The 18691-nt window shown below is 46.8% G+C and overlaps 1 protein-coding gene across 1 annotated transcript; it reads right to left on the reverse strand.

Annotated features, from left to right (window-relative positions):
* Positions 1–301: 301 nt before the first annotated feature.
* Positions 302–17082, reverse strand: LOC131284056 (protein tolkin). Its single transcript, XM_058312910.1, has 11 exons — positions 16815–17082; positions 8639–10040; positions 6465–6707; positions 5958–6367; positions 5417–5562; positions 4938–5139; positions 3237–3498; positions 2939–3144; positions 2096–2742; positions 1574–2008; positions 302–1296 (listed from the first exon to the last, which is right to left on the reverse strand). Exons 1-11 carry the CDS (start codon positions 17080–17082, stop codon positions 967–969), a joined length of 4551 nt encoding a protein of 1516 aa, XP_058168893.1. The 3' UTR covers positions 302–966.
* Positions 17083–18691: the final 1609 nt, after the last annotated feature.

The following is an 18691-nucleotide window of genomic DNA, read 5'->3' on the forward strand; positions in this document are numbered from 1 at the left end:
CCTACTGCCGTCGGAAGATGGAGAGCAGAAAAAGAGGAAAGGACCCGGTCCGCACAACGGTGCCTGATATGAGTGGAAGAAATGGTTAAAGAACAATAGGAAACGCTTTCTAAACTTGAACTACTGTTAAGAAATAACCGGCGGCGATCCTTGTCACGTAGGGCCGTTGACTATATCACGCCTCTCGTTTTGGGTTTCGTGTAGGAGCACAAATAATATCTTCGAAACGCTGGGCAACGGGCTCGACGGTAAGTTAAATCATCATTTTCCTAACATTTATTACTAAGATATTTTTAAACAGACTGACCATTGTTTTCTACTATGTAAATATAACTATATATATATATAGGTATGTATATATATCTTCTTATGTTACGCTTCAGTTTTTATGGCTCATTAATCGCTATTAAAATTACTCACTACAATTTTGGCTCCTTGTAGCATACGCACTGTACCCTCCCCCTATTGGTATTCTTGTGGTGCCTAGCTAACTTCAACTACTCCAACGGTCGTGTATCTAGCGATCTTCTTCCAACTCGATCGTTTTCGATCACCTAAATAGATTGAGCTCAAAAGCGAGAGAGATGAGGACTACGGTCATTCTAATCGGGTGTTAGGACGATGAGATGAAATTGAAATGAAATAGATGTTCATGCATCGTTCTAAATGGATGAAAATATCTGCCTGAATGAGAGAAACTGTTTTTTGAGTCCTTGTTGAGTTTGAATCGGTTGTTCCGATCACCTCTCGGTCGACTTCTGATGCCTACGACGTTCCGCTTCGATGTGTAACGACGGTAAGTGAGTTTGCCAGTAGCGCACACATAGAGGAGGAGGATGGAAAAAGGAAGGAGGGTTGAAAATATTGTCCATGAAGTGGCAGCACGACTCGCTGGCGCGTAGTTGCGCAATGCGGGTCGCCGCGCATTAGTTTGACGAGGCGAATTGGGATTAGATTATGTGGCTTTCAGTCGATCGCCTGAGACGAGCGTATTTCGTTGTGCACCTCACTGTGCTCCTCGATCTTACTGCGGTGCGGCCGGTTTGGCTGGATCTCATAATCGATATCTTCGTCCTCCTCGTCCATATCTTCGCCCTGTTTGATGAACACTGTTTTTAATGAACCGGGAAACGGGATGATATCGGAGCTATCAGAACCTTCTTCGTCGGTGGTCAGTGCACCCTCGTTCCCCTTGATGGCAACGTACGCCGCCGAAAAGCCCTTGAAGCCGACCGTATCGTCCGAGCGGAACCGCACCATCAGCGCCTCGTGCATCGATATGATCTCCGGTGGATTCTGCGGTGTTCCGTGGGGCCAACACACGTTGCAGCGATGAACCGCGCGGGAGCAATGGAATCGAGAAAAACGGATACACACAGAAAGAGAGAAAAATGGTTCCAATTCGGCGGTCCACAGGGAAACCGGAAAAGAAACGAAAACAAGAAGAAAGAAAACAAACAAAACAAAAACGTGAAACGATAGAGTGAACCATGCGGGTGGAGGACACGCGAAACCAACTCCCCATCGGGTCGCATCGCGCGCGCCTCCCTGATGCTAGAAAATGGTAACGTACCGCATTGCCGCAATACTTCCCCTGCAGGGGACCGCTTTCGTCATCCAGGCCGCCGTATACCTCGACGTAGTCGTACGAACACATCTTCTCCTCCTCGAGCTCGAAGCTGAGGAACTTCAGCTGCACATTTAGGCCCGGATCGGCCACGATCGTCCACTCGCAATCAGCGCTATTATCGTACATGCCGGAACCGAACTTGATGTGCGAGTAGAAGTGGTTCTTCACCTCGGTCGCCTTCAACCGGCCACCGCAGGCCGTTGAGTGGCTGGCGAAGAATCCCTTCCGCTGCACACTACTGTCCGTGTTGAACACCATGTACATCTGGTTCGACGAGGACGAGATGGGATGCGGAATCTTTGCACCGCAGAACCGTCCCAACGTGTGACTGTCCGGGGAGTTGCCGTCGTAGATGACGATGTGATCGTACGCACATTCCTACCGAAGCAGAGCGATACCGCCGGAAACAAAAAAAAAAGGATTAAAATCTAGTTTTCCCTAGTAGAACCTTCCCTAGGAACACACCTGATGCGGCTCAATGTCGAACACGTTGAACACCAACCGTATCCGGTGGCCGGGCGTGGTCGTAAAGTGCCAGATGCAGTCCTTCTTCGGCGGATAGTAGTCTGGATAGTTCGGGCTGAGAATTTGACCGTGCGGCGTAAAGATCTCATGCTTGCAGCCGCTCTCCTTGCAGTCGTGCCCGTTGTCGTGCAGCGTATACCCGTTCCGGCACGAGCACAGATAGGACCCGATGGTGTTTTTGCATTCCTGCTGGCACCCACCGTTGTTGACCGCACACTCGTCGATGTCGGTGAAGTAGTGGGCGGCAAAGCCCGTCTTCTGGATCGTCTTGTCCGACTTGAACACCAATCGCAGGACGTTCGCCTCGGATGTGATCGGTGGCGGGATGTTCGAGCCACAAAACGAGCCATGCTTGCGCAGCACCCCGTCCGGGCTCTTCGACAGTACGGCCACGTAGTCGTACTCGCACTCGGACGCCTGGTAGAAGGTGTTACCCTCCAGATCGAAATGAGTGAAGTTGAGCGTGATTTTATGCTGCGGCAGTGCCACTATCTCCCACACGCACTCCTTCATGAACGGATACTCTTTCGGGAAGGACGGCGACTGAATGGTTCCATTCAACGCATCGAGTTGACCTCCACAAGCGTCTAAAAATGGAATAAAAACGAGAGGAATAAAACCATCAATAAAAAGGGAGGATAAAGTTAGAAGCATGGTTCTTCAACCGGCTCTAAAGTGGTATATCCTTTGTTTCTAAAAGGCCGCGTAGCCAGTTTTCCCCCGTAGAGTTTGAGCGCGCCGCTTGAAGTGGATAGTCTAAAAAGCAGCAACGGAACCACTTACTCTCGCACGACTTCTTATCGCTGTGCAGCTCGTATCCGATGTAGCAGGCACATTCGTAGCCGCCAAGCGTGTTAATGCACTCGTGCTCACAACCGTGGTCCATATGCTCGCACTCATCCACCTCCTTCATGAAGGTTGCGGAAAACCCGGCCTTCTGCACCGACCCGTCCGAGACAAACTTCACGAACAGCTTGTTGGACGTTGACCTACAAAAGCAAAACAAAAGGGAGAATTTGAGAAAACTCAGGCCCAACGCCGCGCTGCTACTGGGTGCCTCCTCCTCCTTCCCATGCCTTACTTCATATCGGGCGGTATCTTGTAGCCGCAGAAGATGCCGATGAGCTGCGATTCCGGCGTACCACCGTCCCGCACCTCCACGTAGTCGTAGATGCAGTTGTCGTGGTTTTCCACCTCGAACGATTGGAACTTTAAGGCCACTTGGTAGTCCTTCGGGACGGTTATCCGCCAGATGCACTCCTTGTTCGGCAGATAGTCGACCGGATAGTTCGGGGATTCGAGCCGGCCGCCCGATTCGAGGTTCATCTCACCGCCGCACACAGCTAGAAGCAGGAAAAAGACGAAAAAATAAAATAAAATCTCGAGCTAAACAAAGAGGATACCTTGAACGGAACCGCACAAAATAAACAACGAATTTCCGAGCCAACCATTTTCTTCGGGTCAATGTTCCGCCATAAGCACGCCCGGCTAAAGAGCGAACCCCGCGGAGAGGTTGTAAACTGATACCAGAACCTTTTCCCGGTGAAAGCATTGCGGTGCGACGTTAAGACGATGCTTTTCCAAAAAACAGACACGGGCTTACATTTTCAAGGATATCCCCGTGAATACCTTTTACCCACCCCGACACGACCGTCCATCAGCGAACCTGGCGAGGCTCAGAACCGGAGCGACCACGCTTGGCCGGTGATTCGGAGGTTTGAGTTGATAAACCGTACCCCGTAAGCCATCGGACATGATATTGGCTAATTAAAATCGATCATTTCATGGTCCGGCACGGGTTTCGGTTCCATAATTAATGAAGCTAAGCACACTCGTCCCCCGGCTGTACCGACTGTTTGCGTACGGCGTGCGGCGCGTCCATGAATATTTATCGAATGCAAAGCACACGTTTTTAATAGGGATTAACCAGAGTTTCCGGCCAAACACAATTTATGATCACATCCGGACCACCAAGCTGGGTGGGTGTATAAAAAAAGGTTACCCTCCTGTTAACAGGCTTTACGTGAGCCTGTTAACCTTTGGGGAATTGAAGCAATCTATCCGGATAATTATTCAACTCGAAAGGAAAATAAGTTTATTGTTGGAAATGTATTTAAAGCAAAATGGTGGCTGTCGCAGGGATGCAATAATCAATACACAAAGTCACTTTAATTTACAGATTTCAGATACACCCTCTAAATAGTACGCACAACATGTTGAAGGGAAGCCAGTTATCAGTTACTATAAATAGCAAAAACTATTTGCTTCTAAATAGGGAAAAAACTGATAATGAAAGTATACTATTTTATATACTAGTATTATCACCTACGTTACTTGCAACATAACTTTAAATCCAAAGGTAAATACTTTTTGATAATTTTTCGTAAATTGTTTTCAAGTTGTGCCACATCCTTTTCGGTCAGGTAGTTTATTTTATTATGTTTATCCTCAAAGTCACCATTTTTGTTTCCATCAACAGTATTATTCAGTTGAACCCGGTTTCTTTAAACTAAAAAAAAAAGTTTAACTAAAAAAAAATACAAGTACATATTTAGGTTGGTTTTTACCGCGAATAAAGTATGCAAGATAAACGTTCTCAAGAAGTTCTTCGTCGAATAGACTGCTTCTCGTACGGCTCTGTTTATAATTTCCAAACAGATCGCACTAATGTACTAACCTTCCTCTCGAGCGGATGATTCGATGAAAAATGGGTCATTTTTTTTTTAAAGGAGATACATAAAAATACATGGAAAACCCAACCGTAAAACAACCGCCCACTTACCTTCGTAGCTGGCAGCGAAGCCGCGCATCGACGCCTGCCGGAAGGTGGTCGTGTACGTGAGCAGCATACGGCTGCCGGTGGAGCGGATGAGCTCGTTCACCTTGCCGGAGCCACAAAATTTCCCCAGAATCGGCGACTTGTGCCAGTAGCCGTCTCGGATCTCCAGATAGTCCGACCGGCAGCTGTTCGATTTGTAAATGTCCTTGGAGGAGGTGGTGCAAAAAAAAAGAGGAAACAACGAAAGAAATATAAAACAAACACTCATCCGTACCCCACCGCAACCATAATGAGGAAATCAAATCACGCAAGATGGAACGGCGGTAACGACATTTTGATTTGGGGTACGCCCGGCGAGATGGGAAGCTAATTTAGCGAAATCGACGCCAGAATCGGTGGACCGGACCAAAAAGCCCAAATCGTTCGGTGGCTAGGCCCAAAATTGGCAGCTGTCGCCGTGGAGCATTTGCCCAGGAACCTACCAGATCCGTAATGTTCAGCACGATCCGCTCGCCGTGCGTTGCCGTGATGCGCCACTCGCAGCGTTCCGGTTCGGTCAGCGGTTGGGTGGAGTAGTACGACGGCGAGGTGAAGGTGGCCGAATTTTCCTGGAAGGTACGGCCGCACTCTGGAAGCCGAAGGTGAAGGAAAAGGGTAAGAGAATTAGCATGATAGTGCTGCCTGCTCTTGGGCGGCCGCTTTCGGACGGGCAGCGGTCGTTTCGTTCGCAACGGTTGACCCGTTTTTCAATTTTCCACAGTACTAGGAATTTTCTGCCTGAGAGAGTGAAACCGGTGCACCCGAATTTATCCAACCAGTTGACGGATAATTTGTTCAATTATCCGTGTCAAACGAGACGAGAGCGGTACATTTTCAATAAACATCAACTCGAATGTACTGTGATTCCACTAGTGTGAAGTGATGTGGAAAACTCCCTCTTTTGGAAGGGAATAAACCCGTCCCAGCAAGCGATTGGTTGCTCCTGGAGTCCCCCACCAATCAACGAATCAGCGCCATACTTACTGGCACACTTGTAGAGCAGGTTGGCCTGTGCGATGTCGCCTTCACTGAGCCGCAAACGTTGCCCGATTTCCGGCCGCTTCCGGCCCGGTATCTCGATCGGGAAAATCGTGTCCAGATAGGTGCCCTTCGAGAAGGTGTTGCGCGCGTAGTGCATGATCGAATCGTAGTCGTACGGCAGCCCGAGCGAGTTCACCTCGTCCTCGGTCAGCTTGTTGAAGTTGTACTCCTGCCCAACGACGATGTTGTTCTTCTCGATCACGACGTGGTTCTCCCGGTCCGGGCGCGTATGCTCGTGCCAGAAGCCAACCACGTGGCCGAGCTCGTGCACCACGATGCCAAACTTGTCGCAGTTCTTGCCAATCGAAATCGCCTGCGGTCCATTTCCACGTTTGCCAACGAACGAGCAGCACCTAGGGAAACGGAAGAGGGCGGGAAAGCGCAAGAAAAGCGTACAGTTCGCACAGTTTCGCAAACAAACAAATGGCTTCCAGCTCATCCGCCACTTACCCACAAGCACGCTCGGTAAACACGATGTAGTTCGGATGGTCGATGGGATTGCGCTCGACGAACTTGATGCAGGTGTAGTTTTCCCAGTGACGCATCGCCTGCCGGAACAGCGCCTTGTGCATGCCGCTAAAGTTGCCATCGATCTCGTACGGGATGACGCCAAAGTCCCAGATGCGCTCCTTCTTGGCCGTTGCCGCCCGGGCCACCCGATGGTGCTGCTCCGCTGAAGGATGGTAGACGTAGCTGACGATCGTACATGAGAACAAATTAGTGCCTGCCTCGGTTCTTATCGCGTGGTGCAGCAGGCGCCGGATGCAAGATTTACGGTCAGCAAGGTGCCTTCTTTTACTGGTTATGTATTTACACACCGCGTACGACCATAATCGCCAGTTGAAGGGCGTAAAATCTGGCCCACACTGGAACACATAAAACGGTAGCAAATTGCATTGCCAATAAAATTCCCAACACATAAACGACAATATGGAAGCATGTCTAGACGAATCTGTTTGCCCGTCCGACCAGTCAAAGTGTGCAGGAGCGCTTCTTAAGATAGATTTCGGTTCTAAACAGGGAACTCTTGGCTGTTTAGCTCTCGGATTGGAGCATGCCAAAATATGTCCAGTTACTAATCAACCATTTATTTTTGATAAAATTTATCACAAATTTTCCCCTGTGTGTACAAACTAAATTAGAGTTATAATATTCTTGTATAGGTGTCAACCAAAAATGTTGATGAGCAGGCAACGAAAGCAAACATAAAAAACATTGTGAAAGTGGTTTAATCTAATGCTAAACTGTTTTTCTCATGAGAGAGATTGTTTGGCAATGACTATAAAGCTAAGTTTACACGAGCCTTGAAAAACACACGTGCGAAAGCTAGAATCGTTTATCTAACGCTTCTGTGTTATGCTACAATTTATCAATACGGTTTTGGGTCGATACCAAAATATCGCTTTTGTAAAAACCTTTACGTGGAAGCTCCAATGATAACAGAGAGCGACGGAGAATTATAAAACAGAAATGGTTAATTATGGCTGTGCTGTTATTTTTAACTCCGTACAGAGCTGTGGTTGCTTGGATGTGAATTGAGACAAAAATCACCGGGTGCACCGACGTTCTGGTTTAAGAATTGAATAATGGATAAGCATAAAAAATTAATAACTTCTGTTATGACAAGTGATGGGACCTGAAGCTGCTGGTAGTATATCTAACAAAAAAGCAATCCTATCGCTCGCTATTTAGAATCGTCTTGATACATTGATTGTTCTGCCTGAGAATGGATCAATAAAGCTTCAATGCACTTCCGAACCTTGGACGACTTTCAAGCGGCCAAAGCTCATGTCGGATGCTAGGAAAGTTCACTTTCTGATACCATTCATTCTACCCGCAAAATCCCTTGAAACCCCCGCCCAAACACGATAAACTGGGACTGATTGTAGAGCTTCAAGAAAGGAAGAAGATTTAATGCAATCGTTCGCCAGAAGCAAGCATAAATACGATACACCTGCACAACTATTGCTTCCCCTGTTGAGGCAATGATGGAACAAACGAAAAGCAAACAGACCAACAGTACATACAATATGAACCAGGGCGGTCCACATCGTCCCCAACCTGGCAAGAAGAGTGGAGAGTGGAATGATAAATCAAAGAGTCCCTCGTGGTAGTCCTGCTTTGCGGGCAGGATTGCTCCATTCGGTCCCGAGCGAGCAGCGAAAATCCTCCTATTTGCATAACGCTTACAGCTGTGCTCTCGACGGGGAAGGTTGAGCCGATTTATATATGCCGTACACGTCGCCATCATCGTCGTCGTCGTCCTCGTCGTTTTTGTCGCTGTCGCCCCGAAAGACCGCCGGTGAGCATCGACGGGAGAAGCCGTCTTCGTTACGCGGTCATGAAAAGGATCCTTCAATGGGTTTCCCCCGACCCGAGTCGAGGGGGAACACCCTTAAGCCCCCCCACGGCGAAACGAAGCGTAGCATAGCCAACGCAGACAAGTACCATTTACAAAGTTTCATCAGCCAAACGACAAGGACGATGACGACGGAAACGGACAACGAGATGTTGGCATCCACCACTTGCTGCAAACACTCGACATCAGGCATTCGGTGGAAATGATCCTTGCAGCAGGAGTCACCACGCGTCGCTTCGTTTCCGTCCCGCACCGTCCGACGTACCTGTCTGCTTCGCCTTCAACAGGTAGACCACCACCACCGACCGGTCGTGGGTACCCTCGGGACGGGCGCTGATGTTCCGGCAGGAAATGCAAATTCATTCCGTCGTTGTCGTCGTCTGTATCGTCCTTACGGTGGTCCGCTTCGCCGTGACGATGATGTTGGTGTTTGCTCTGGACCTGCCGGGGATGATATTGCCGCACGGTGTCTGTCGTACCACCGTCACTGTCGGGCATCGTCCCCCTATCTTGCTGCTTGCGCTTTGGGTTCGGGGGGCTGTCAACAGGATCCTCCTCCTTCTTCGCCTTTCGCTTCTTGCTTCCACCATCGTCCTGATGCGGCTGCTGCTGCTGCTGATGATGATGCTTCTGCTTCCGTCGTTTCTTCTTCTCCGGCGTGCCGGCGTGCTCGGGGGACTCTTGCAGGGGAGCTTTGTGGTGCGACCGTAGATTACGATCCCGCACCGAGTACGTGACCGTGCCCAGCTCCACTCGGAGGCGATCCAAGCGCGAGCGGTACGAGTTCTTGTCCGGCACGGTCGAGACCTTCCCCGAGGGAGGAGAAGCATGGTTGGTGTTTGGAGTTCCATCGGCAGTAGCTTCCAGTAGAGGATTCAACGACTGCTGATGCTGTTGCTGCTGTCGACGTCTTCGGCGATGACGTCGGCGCGTTTTTCCGTCCACTTCTCCCACAGGGACACTCAACAACTCAGCGTCCTGGGCGTGGGAAGTTGCATGCCTTTTCCCAACGACACCGCCCGTGATTTCCTGCTCCCGGGAGGACACAGGACGCCCCACCGGAGCTGCAGTAGGTGCCGTAGTCGTCGTCGTCGTCGTCGTCGTCGTCGTCGTTGGTAAGGCAAATGTGACTGCTTTTCTGCTGGCGTGATTGCTGCTGATAATATTATCGCTGATCGAATCGATAACGATGTCTTTGCTGTTCGACTGGATCCGATTGTGGTCGATGTTGCGCGCGTCCACCGCCGTCGCGTTCTTCTTCTTCGCCACGACCGAGGGAGTCGTCGTCGGATCGGACTCGCGGACTCCAGAGCCCGGTGTCGGGGCCGCCGTCCCCTCCTCCTGCCGGCGGCTGATAATGTTGTCCCGGTTGTCGATGATGGTGGCGCGGACGGGCGGCTCGCCGGAGCTGTCCGTGATGGAGTTTTCGCTCTCGTACGAGGAGGTGCGCGTGTTCGGCGTCATGCCGGCCAGCGGGGTCGAGGCGCGCTGCTTCGTCTTCTTGCGTATCATGTCCGTCATGCCCTCCTCCTCCACCTGCAGCCCCTCGAGGTACACCTCCTGCTTCAGTTTCACGATGTCCTGCTCGAGGCTCTTGTTCAGCCGCTGCCGCTGCCACTCGGTTTCGTAATTTACGTTCGGCAGCGCGATGTCACCCATGAAGCTACCTGGAACGAAGCAGAACAGAACACAGTCAGAATGGGGGTGTAGTGTGAAAACCTGGCAAACACGGCAATGTTCCGGAGGAGGGCATTTTTCGGGGCCACCGGTGTTTAAACACACCGCGCCCCAGCGTCCATAAACCATTCTCGCTCGGACCAGATGCGGCAGCGAAGGAACATTTATCACCTTTACATGTGGCCCTACATGAACATGCACTACTAACCCGGACAGCACCACACTACGCTGCCGTTGTGCGATACACAGTGCTGACCAGGCAACCGGCGAGGCCGATCATTAGGAAAAACCCGGTGGCAGCCGGGGCCATTTGCTAGCGTCGGAAAATTAATTAACTTTTACGGCTTCAATATAGCCCTCAGTGCTCGGGAAAGCGGCGAGAATTTATGGACTAAATAGCGCCAGTAATCATCGCTATCAAGTGATTGTACAGTGTTCAACACATTTCAAACGCGACGACTTAGAAACGCCTTGTGTTTCAACCATCCGTGGGAACGGTTTTCCTCCCTTGTTCTTTAGGAAAGGGATAATATCTAAAACACAAGACACCCTTTTACCTTCTTATGGTGTAACGGTGTTTTTGTTCCCGAAAGCTGTAGGATTATCCGAACGAACTTTTAAAACGCTGGTAATTCAACAGCTTAGTTACGAACCATAGCAGGCCACAAGTTGTACCGGAAAAAGTTTCTATATTTAGATGCTCAAACCGTTACACGCTCGTTCTACAGTAGCCCTTTTCGGAAAAAGTTTCGAGCAAACCACATTGAATGCATGCATAGCATATGTTAGTTTTCGCTACCGCGAGGTGGATGAATAAACTAGTATGTGAATAGTTAAGATTACGTTGAATGAAACCTTTTTTTTTGCAACAAAGGTTGTATGGTTTGCCTAGAGTTCTAATAAAAACTAACCTTACCTGAGAGAGTGGAAGCTTTGTCGAACATTTGACTCGTAACGTTACGTTGAAACGTAATTATTTATTGAAAGTATTCCCCAAAGGGAATGTCCATGTGAACATATCGAAGTGAAACGAATTTCGACGATGATGACTTGGTTTTTGATGATGTTTTGGAGAAGTCTTAACACGTTGAAACAAAACCTAAATTTAAAATATAAGTATGCATGAAATGCGAGTACTCTGTTACATCAGGAGTGTCGCTTTAAATAGATCCTTTGCCACTTGCGTAAAAATTTAAATTTGCGTTAATGCGTAAAAATTTAAAACATTATAAAAAAATTGCCGACTTTCATCCAAAAAAAGCAACGATAAAATGCTAAAAGAAAAAGCATACAGACTTGTAGACCAAGACGATACCTTATGTGAAAAGTTCGTTAGCCTAAACGACTGTATTGCATGGACTCGGCCATGTGTGTGTGTGGGTGATCCGCACAAATTGTTACAATCAAATTGGCTATTTCCGATCACAATATTCACGACCTGCAAAAGCGAGACTGTCGAAGTAGCGATCAATCATTTCATAGTTTATGATTGATTAGAAAACAAAATTATATATTTTTCGTACCCAAATCACCCCACGCAACTTATAGAAAACCATAAAACTATGCATCACACTTGCCGCCTTCCGCAAACTCCCGAAACCGTGCGTTTGTCGGAAAATCCAATCGATCGCAGTAAAATGATTTCAAATCCGTGCCATGTTCCGGCGTAACCGAAACCCGGTTCATCCACCGAACTTCGTTGGTCGACCACGGTTTTGCGTGGTGCGTGGTCAAATGGATAATGCAGATGGGTCGAAAAAGTCGAAATTGAAACCGAGATGAAATCCTTTGATGCAATGAGATAATGTTGGATCTAATTCAATTATCCACATTCGTCAAAGATTGGGGAATGGCGTCGCAGCATCCGGCATCACCCACTCATGGCCCCGGGGGATTTGCTGGGCTTCCACCGGAAACACACACGTACACACACACACACACACAGCGTACCCCAAAAACCACCAAGCTGTTCTCACCAATGGATTGGAACACACATTTTGAATAAATTTGAATCAACCACCCAATGTAGAACGGGCAAACCACCCGCCGACCCATTGAGCAAGAGCAGTCCAGTTGTTGTCGGTACATTTACAGTGTCGTCCCACCAGCTCGCCCCCCCCCCCCCCCCCCCACCCCTTCGTTGCAGCATCCCATTTGCGAGGCCATCCATTCCTGTCCCGAACTGAACGGACGGTTTGGATTCGAAAGGAAATAATGCAACCGGAACGGGAAAATAAATAGAAATGAAAATCCACAAACATTCCCCAAGGCTGCTGTGGTCGAGTTAATGCGGCCCACTTGTGTATGGTTCTGTGTTCGTGTGTAGCAGTGTAGATGTCTACCGGTCAAAACTCATGCAACATAACGTACACGAAAGAAGCATAGAAAAGGGGGACTTTTAAAGGGAGGACACCGCCCCCGGGAGAGTCTTTCCCCTGGATAAGTAATTCAAAGTCGAATGCAACGGGAGGTAAATTGCAACCGGTGCACCGAGAAATGCATATGTGCACTTAATTGCATTTCAATTCTTTTTTTTTTGTGCTGCACGACGTCGTTTGACCGTTTCATACGACCGAGCACCGAGCGGTTCATATGTTCCGCCAGGACCCGGGTTGGGAAATTAAACCCGAAAACGTACTTCCGCCGCACGACCTGCTTCCAAAAGGCACACACACACACACATCGTTGGGGATGCTGATCCTTCTTGGAGACAAAGGTGAGCAATGTATGTGCCGACCATGTGTGCTGGGGTTTGAGTGAAATTTCCTTTGTAATTGAGACGCACCCACACACCCACTAGAGGGTGGCGGGGAGGGCGAAAAAAGTGGTGTACAATTTAGGGAACAATTCGTTTGGGATGCAAAAAGTTACTTGGCGCCGGTACACGATGATGGATCAGTAGCAGGAGCACGGTTGCATTCTGGCAACCGTCCGGCTTTCCCACGTTCCACATGTGCTGGCAACACAAACTCCCAGCAGTAGGTCAAACTCGGGCAAACAACGGAAAACTAACAAGGGGAATGGATTGTTTTTTTTTCATACACCTCAACATAACTTCCGGTGCATTCGTAACGGGAGCGTGACGTTTTAATTGATGATGAATGTCCTTTGCAGCCGAGCGGTTGGTTTGTGAAAAACTAGAATCAGGTGGATAAAGAATTTATGCAGCATCCTTTCGGATCTGGGTTGCGTAACTTTTATCCATAGCAAACAGAATTGCTCTTACTGAAAATGTATGAATAGAATAACAATTAACATTGCTACTAACCCCTATCCAATTTGTGAGAAAAACGGTATGAAGTTTCTAAAAAATATATATTTCTGCGTACAATAAAATTGACGTCCCTCGGAAAAGAATATTGCGTGATATATTTGCTATCCGCCAGAAGTATTTAATGCACGATTTAACAATAAAAATAAAATAATTGAATTCAGGCCGAAAAGGCTATGTGGGGAAGCAACCCGTAGAAAAAAAATTAAGCTATATAGTTAATTTTATCAGCTTTGAAAATAAAAAAAATTCTCAATTTTAAAATACGGTTCGACTTGTTGCAACGTTTGCGAGGAACAGGAAAAATAACTGCAAATTATTGCTAACGCAAAGCATCCGAGTTGAATCCAGGGGGTTTTCACTCATAATCGACCCAAGTATGAAATTATTTGATCGTTTGAATACGATGAATTCGGATGTTGGTTGGTTTTTGTCCAATTTCTAAACACGGCAGGTAGCGTCATAACGGTTGCACATTATTTAAATATAAAACAACAAACTGATGAACTTGTGAAGTTGGAACGAGCATAATTAAACTTTTAAACTTTGTTCGCAGTGAAAAGTTAACTAATCTGGACGTAAGGATTAAGAATATCTGATTTTATTTACTGAATTTCAGAGTCTTATGAAACATGAGGAAACGTCTTTTTATGATTGTTTCATTAATTGGACGTTTTCTTGTTCTTTCCGACAGTTTTCCAACGTTTTATTTAGTAAATTTGAACAGAAGAAGTACATCGAGTGCAGTATTTGCTGTATAATCATATTTTAAATCACCAACCTGTGCCTCTAAAAAGGTATGCCTTACATCATTACAGCATCGCTGTGCAAAAGAATGTCGCTAATTTGGACAATGGCATCCCCACCGGTACCATAATTAGTTCAGTGTAAAAAGAGAGCACACGGCGAGACGGTGCGGGTGCGGGAAAAACGGAAGCACAACACGAGACTGCCCCGCGGCAACAGGAGGGGCCACAGAAGACATCCATCCAAGCGCGCGTCCCCCGGAACACATCGCCGGCGGCGGCGGCAGCATCATGTGACCAAAACAAGCAAACCCCTGTCCTGCGCTGGCGGTTGGGAGATGATGATAAATGAGAATTAATTAAATTATAACCATGGCGGAGCGGTGGCGCACGCGAAACCATTTAAATTGCTCTGGTCGCCCGAGATCGCATATTGCAACGCGTTTGCCGCATTTCCATTCCATTCAATTCCCAGGAAACGCGGAACATGGCAGCATCGGGGAGAGAGAATGCAAAAAAAAAAAACAGGACAAGAGTAACAAGAACAACGACTCAAAAAAAAAAAATAACGAAATTCTGCTCATCTCGACGACACGCTCGGCGCTCGCTTTCCCTTGCCGCCGGGACACACAACAGTGCAGCATAAATGAGTGCTGAATTGAATCATCAACGGGGATGTTCAACAAACAGATACACATACACAATATAAAAAAAACCAACCCACCGGGCATGCTAGGCGGCTTTTCCTAAGGCTCACACACACAGCTCGAAAAAAGCCGTCTAATTGGATTGCATAAGTTTATTCAATATCGCGCGGGAACGTGGAAAATATATATTAAATTCATTGTCACATTGTAGCCTGTTGATTCAACGAACCAAAGCACCTGTCCCGAGCAAGACAGTCGGCGAACAAATTGAATCAAAAAGGGAATATCCAACCGGCAATTTGCGACTCAACCGATAAGCAAAGAATTTTGGAGCGTGTCGGTGAAAGTGCCCAAAACACTATGATTGGATTATTTTGGGTGGCGGGCAAGTAAAGGAAAGAATATTTCCGTTGTGGATCTGGTTAAAATCGAAATCGATGTGGAAAATGGGACTGGATTTTGTGCACTTAAAGTAAATTAAATCACAGCAAATTCGATTATGATGCCTCAGGATTCGTGATAAATACGTTAAAAGCTGTATGTTGGTACTTATTTCAATTTTGAGCAATAGTAAATCAACCGAAATTAATGATATTATTCTGAATAATGATATCATCGCTGATAAGTTTGATTTAAAATTGAAAAACCATGGATAGTTCTATGAGATTCACAGTTTTTCTTAGAAGATTATAAATATGTCATTGATGATTATAACTCATACACGTAATGATACTCGGAATGACAATTTGCTTCTGTTTGGCTTATTGAACCATTTTTAGCTTTCCACCATTCGCAGGAAAGGTGATTTCAAATTTAACTAATCTGCGTATTTCGCACCAGTAAGCAAAGTAAATCTGTCCTTGTAGGAACCATAACAGCAACAGACCGGTGGCCCGGAATTTCCCTTTGCCAAACATTTTAAAGGCATTCCAACGCTGCCATAATGAAGGGATGGAGGGAAAAAAACAAACAACCAGTTCTAAAATTATAATGGCGAAAAGATTGAAAGGCTGGCGATGTTCCCGGGCGGGAAAAGTTCTGCGAAGAGCGTAATTTATGGCTCGAGAAGTCTCGCTGACTAGCTAAATTGATTCAAAACAAGCCCGTGGCGCACCGTCATCGCACCGAGGCAAGCAGAACCCTTTCCCGAAGTTGAGAAAATTATCGTGTAACTTTTGCGTGTCTCGTAAAATTATCCTTTTTTCCGATGCACCCATCCCCGGGATCGATCGTACCCCCGAGGGGGAGCAGGGGGGGGGGGGGGGGAGTTTGGATGATAAATCAAATAATTAGCAAATCAAATCATTCCCTCGCCCATTAATATTCCGCTGCCGATGCTTAATTTTTGCACGCAGCGCGCCCGTTCTGTTGGATTAGCGGATGGAAAGCAGGGTAGTGGTGGGGTGGCGAATGGAAATTTGATGAGGATATGAATTTTATCTAATTGATTAAATATCCCGGGATGGAATTTATACTGAAATAGCGTCCGGCTGAGATACTTTGCTCAGAATGAGCTACAGGGAATAACGTAAACGAATAAAGCTTTTCTCTAAATAAAAATGACCATAAGGTATGTATAGGTATTTTGAAGCTTTCTAAACTTAAACACACATTTAAGGCATTTAAAAAACATGAAAATTTTACAATGAAATGTCAATCAATTTTAGTTTCATTAAAAATAAAAATAAAAATAACCTTAATTCATTCATTCCATTTAAAACTATTCCCCCATTTCCTTGCAATGTCGTTTTAATTTTACTCGAGTTGTAACTAATGTTTTTTTACTTCAATCACTTATCAACAGTATATTTAAATAAACTGTTATTCCCCAGGTATATAAACCCAAAACTACTACTACTCGTACTTAGAGAGAATTCTTAAACTACTAATGCAAACATGCAGGTATGTGTACTATTTCCCAAACAGAAGAAGATCCATCGTTTTAAAGAAATTTTGTAAACAACCTAGTTTGAAATTTGTAAACAATAACCCCGCAATGGATTGCACTCTTGTCCAGTGTAACAAATGTAACTATCATTGCAATGAATTGAATCTCATACTTCGAGTTCTTCACCCAGGTGAAAGGATACGTTTACTTACTCGATTTGCAGGGATCCATGTCGATGTCACCGGAGATGCTTTTCGGAAACCGTGTCTCAAGCAGCTCGTCTATCGTGTACTGATGGTGACGGTGGCGCTGCGTGACCAACGTCTCGTTCGGCTCGAACCCTTCCGTCGGCCGCAGGACAGTTTGAACGATCGCAAGGACGATCGCAACGCACGTCGGCCATTCCAACGACGACCGGATACGGCGCCCAGCCAGTGGCCGGTGCCTAACTGGAACTCCTGTCGAAGCACGACGACTCATTCTCTGCCGTCTCTTCCGCTCAATTCAACACCGTACCGTGGATGCTTTCAGTTTATACCACTGCTTTATCCCGCAACACCTTCGCTTCTTGCTTCTCCTTCACACTAAAGCACTCCACCAAGCCTCGCTGGGCCTCGAGGCGAAAGGGACCGCGACACGATCGGGCCGAGCTTACATTATTGCCCCCGATGGGCCGGAAAAGTGCCGGAAAAGTGCCTGCCAGCGATTGCGTACGTGCACAATCGCGCTGTGATCCGGCGCTCCGAACCGGCACCAAACACTCATCGAATCACGGCGGGAAAACTGCGTGGGTTGCTTTCCATTGGCTTTCCACCGTTATCACACTAGCGCTCGTTTTGTTTTCTTTGCTTCCTCCCTATCTCGCGAGGTTTTTTTTTCTTCCTTTGAATTAACTCACTCACTCACTCATTCACACTATTGGATATTGATTTTTCCTTGCACCAGCATCACCAGCATCGTCGGACCCTCCCTGGTATCCTGCTGCCTGCGGAAGGATCACACTATCGATTACCATATCCCGCTGCGCACCGTCGATGAACAGGCGATTTAAATGGAAATTGAGGAATACAAATGAGCGCAGGGACGTAATTATTTTGATGATATTAAAAAGTTCAAGTTTGCGCACGGATGGTCGGGTTTTATGAGGTGGATTTAATTAAAATTTAAAAAAGGCTGCTCAGTTACTCGCACCACTAGTTTTTCATTACACCTTCACGGTGGAAGTAGCTTTTGTAGCTATGACAACAAAGGTGATTTCCCGGCAAAGGTTGATTACTGATAGTATCCGTGGTAATCTTTACCAATTTCTCCAACCCGTGTAATTTTTCTTCTGTGAACATTTCTTTACGTTGCTCTAAACCTTCGAACAAACAGTATTAAACACAAAGGATGGGAAAAACTGAACCAAAATACCAACGATGCAAAAGCGGAACCCACTCTCTCTCTCTCTCTCTCTCTACGCCAGCCATTAGCTGCTTTAATCGGAAATGTTGTTGTAGGCTGATACCACAGCACCATTTGTGTGCCACATGCAAAGGCAAAGATCACACATGTTATGGAATTGAGAAGGCGATAGATTAAGAAGGAGAAATAGCTCCTCTATGACGCATCTAGCACGATGCTGTTAACAAACGGAAAGGCCACGCTTGTGCGTACTGTTGTTGCTTCCGTAGGAATTATATGTTGAGCCTTCCCGAAGGCGAATCTATCGATGGGACAACATTTCCACCATATATTTTCAAACGAACGATGAACGAGTGTGTAAGCATCACTTGTACATCGGTCGTTTTGCAAAAAATAAAAACGAATTGAACAGGGGAAAAAAACCTTTGCAGCGACGAATTAGCCCGACAGGACCGAAATTCCACCCAAAATATTCATCCGGCGAAACATCCCGAGATCGGAGGCCCAAATATTTCATTATGAAATGTTTGCGTGCGGTTAGTGTTGCGTGAAGCCACATGCGGGGACGTGGACTAATATGGCTATATGCTATGCCTTTTCTAGCCGTCCGAAAACCGTCATTTGTGGATGCTGTGAGAGCTCTCTTTTGGCAGACGTTTCTTTTTATGTTGTTTGTCGTCTTGTA

This window comes from Anopheles ziemanni, chromosome 3 (assembly GCF_943734765.1).
Source record: "Anopheles ziemanni chromosome 3, idAnoZiCoDA_A2_x.2, whole genome shotgun sequence".
Classification (NCBI taxonomy): domain Eukaryota; kingdom Metazoa; phylum Arthropoda; class Insecta; order Diptera; family Culicidae; genus Anopheles; species Anopheles ziemanni.

Excerpts from the sequence above, each read along its gene's own strand:
- LOC131284056 (XM_058312910.1), bottom strand. The coding sequence starts at position 17,082 with ATGAGTCGTCGTGCTTCGACAGGAGTTCCAGTTAGGCACCGGCCACTG. Across the intron at positions 6,708-8,638 it reads GTTGAAGGCGAAGCAGACAG|CTACGTCTACCATCCTTCAG; the intron begins GTACGTCGGACG and ends TACGATCGTCAG. Across the intron at positions 3,145-3,236 it reads AAGATACCGCCCGATATGAA|GTCAACGTCCAACAAGCTGT; the intron begins GTAAGGCATGGG and ends TTGCTTTTGTAG.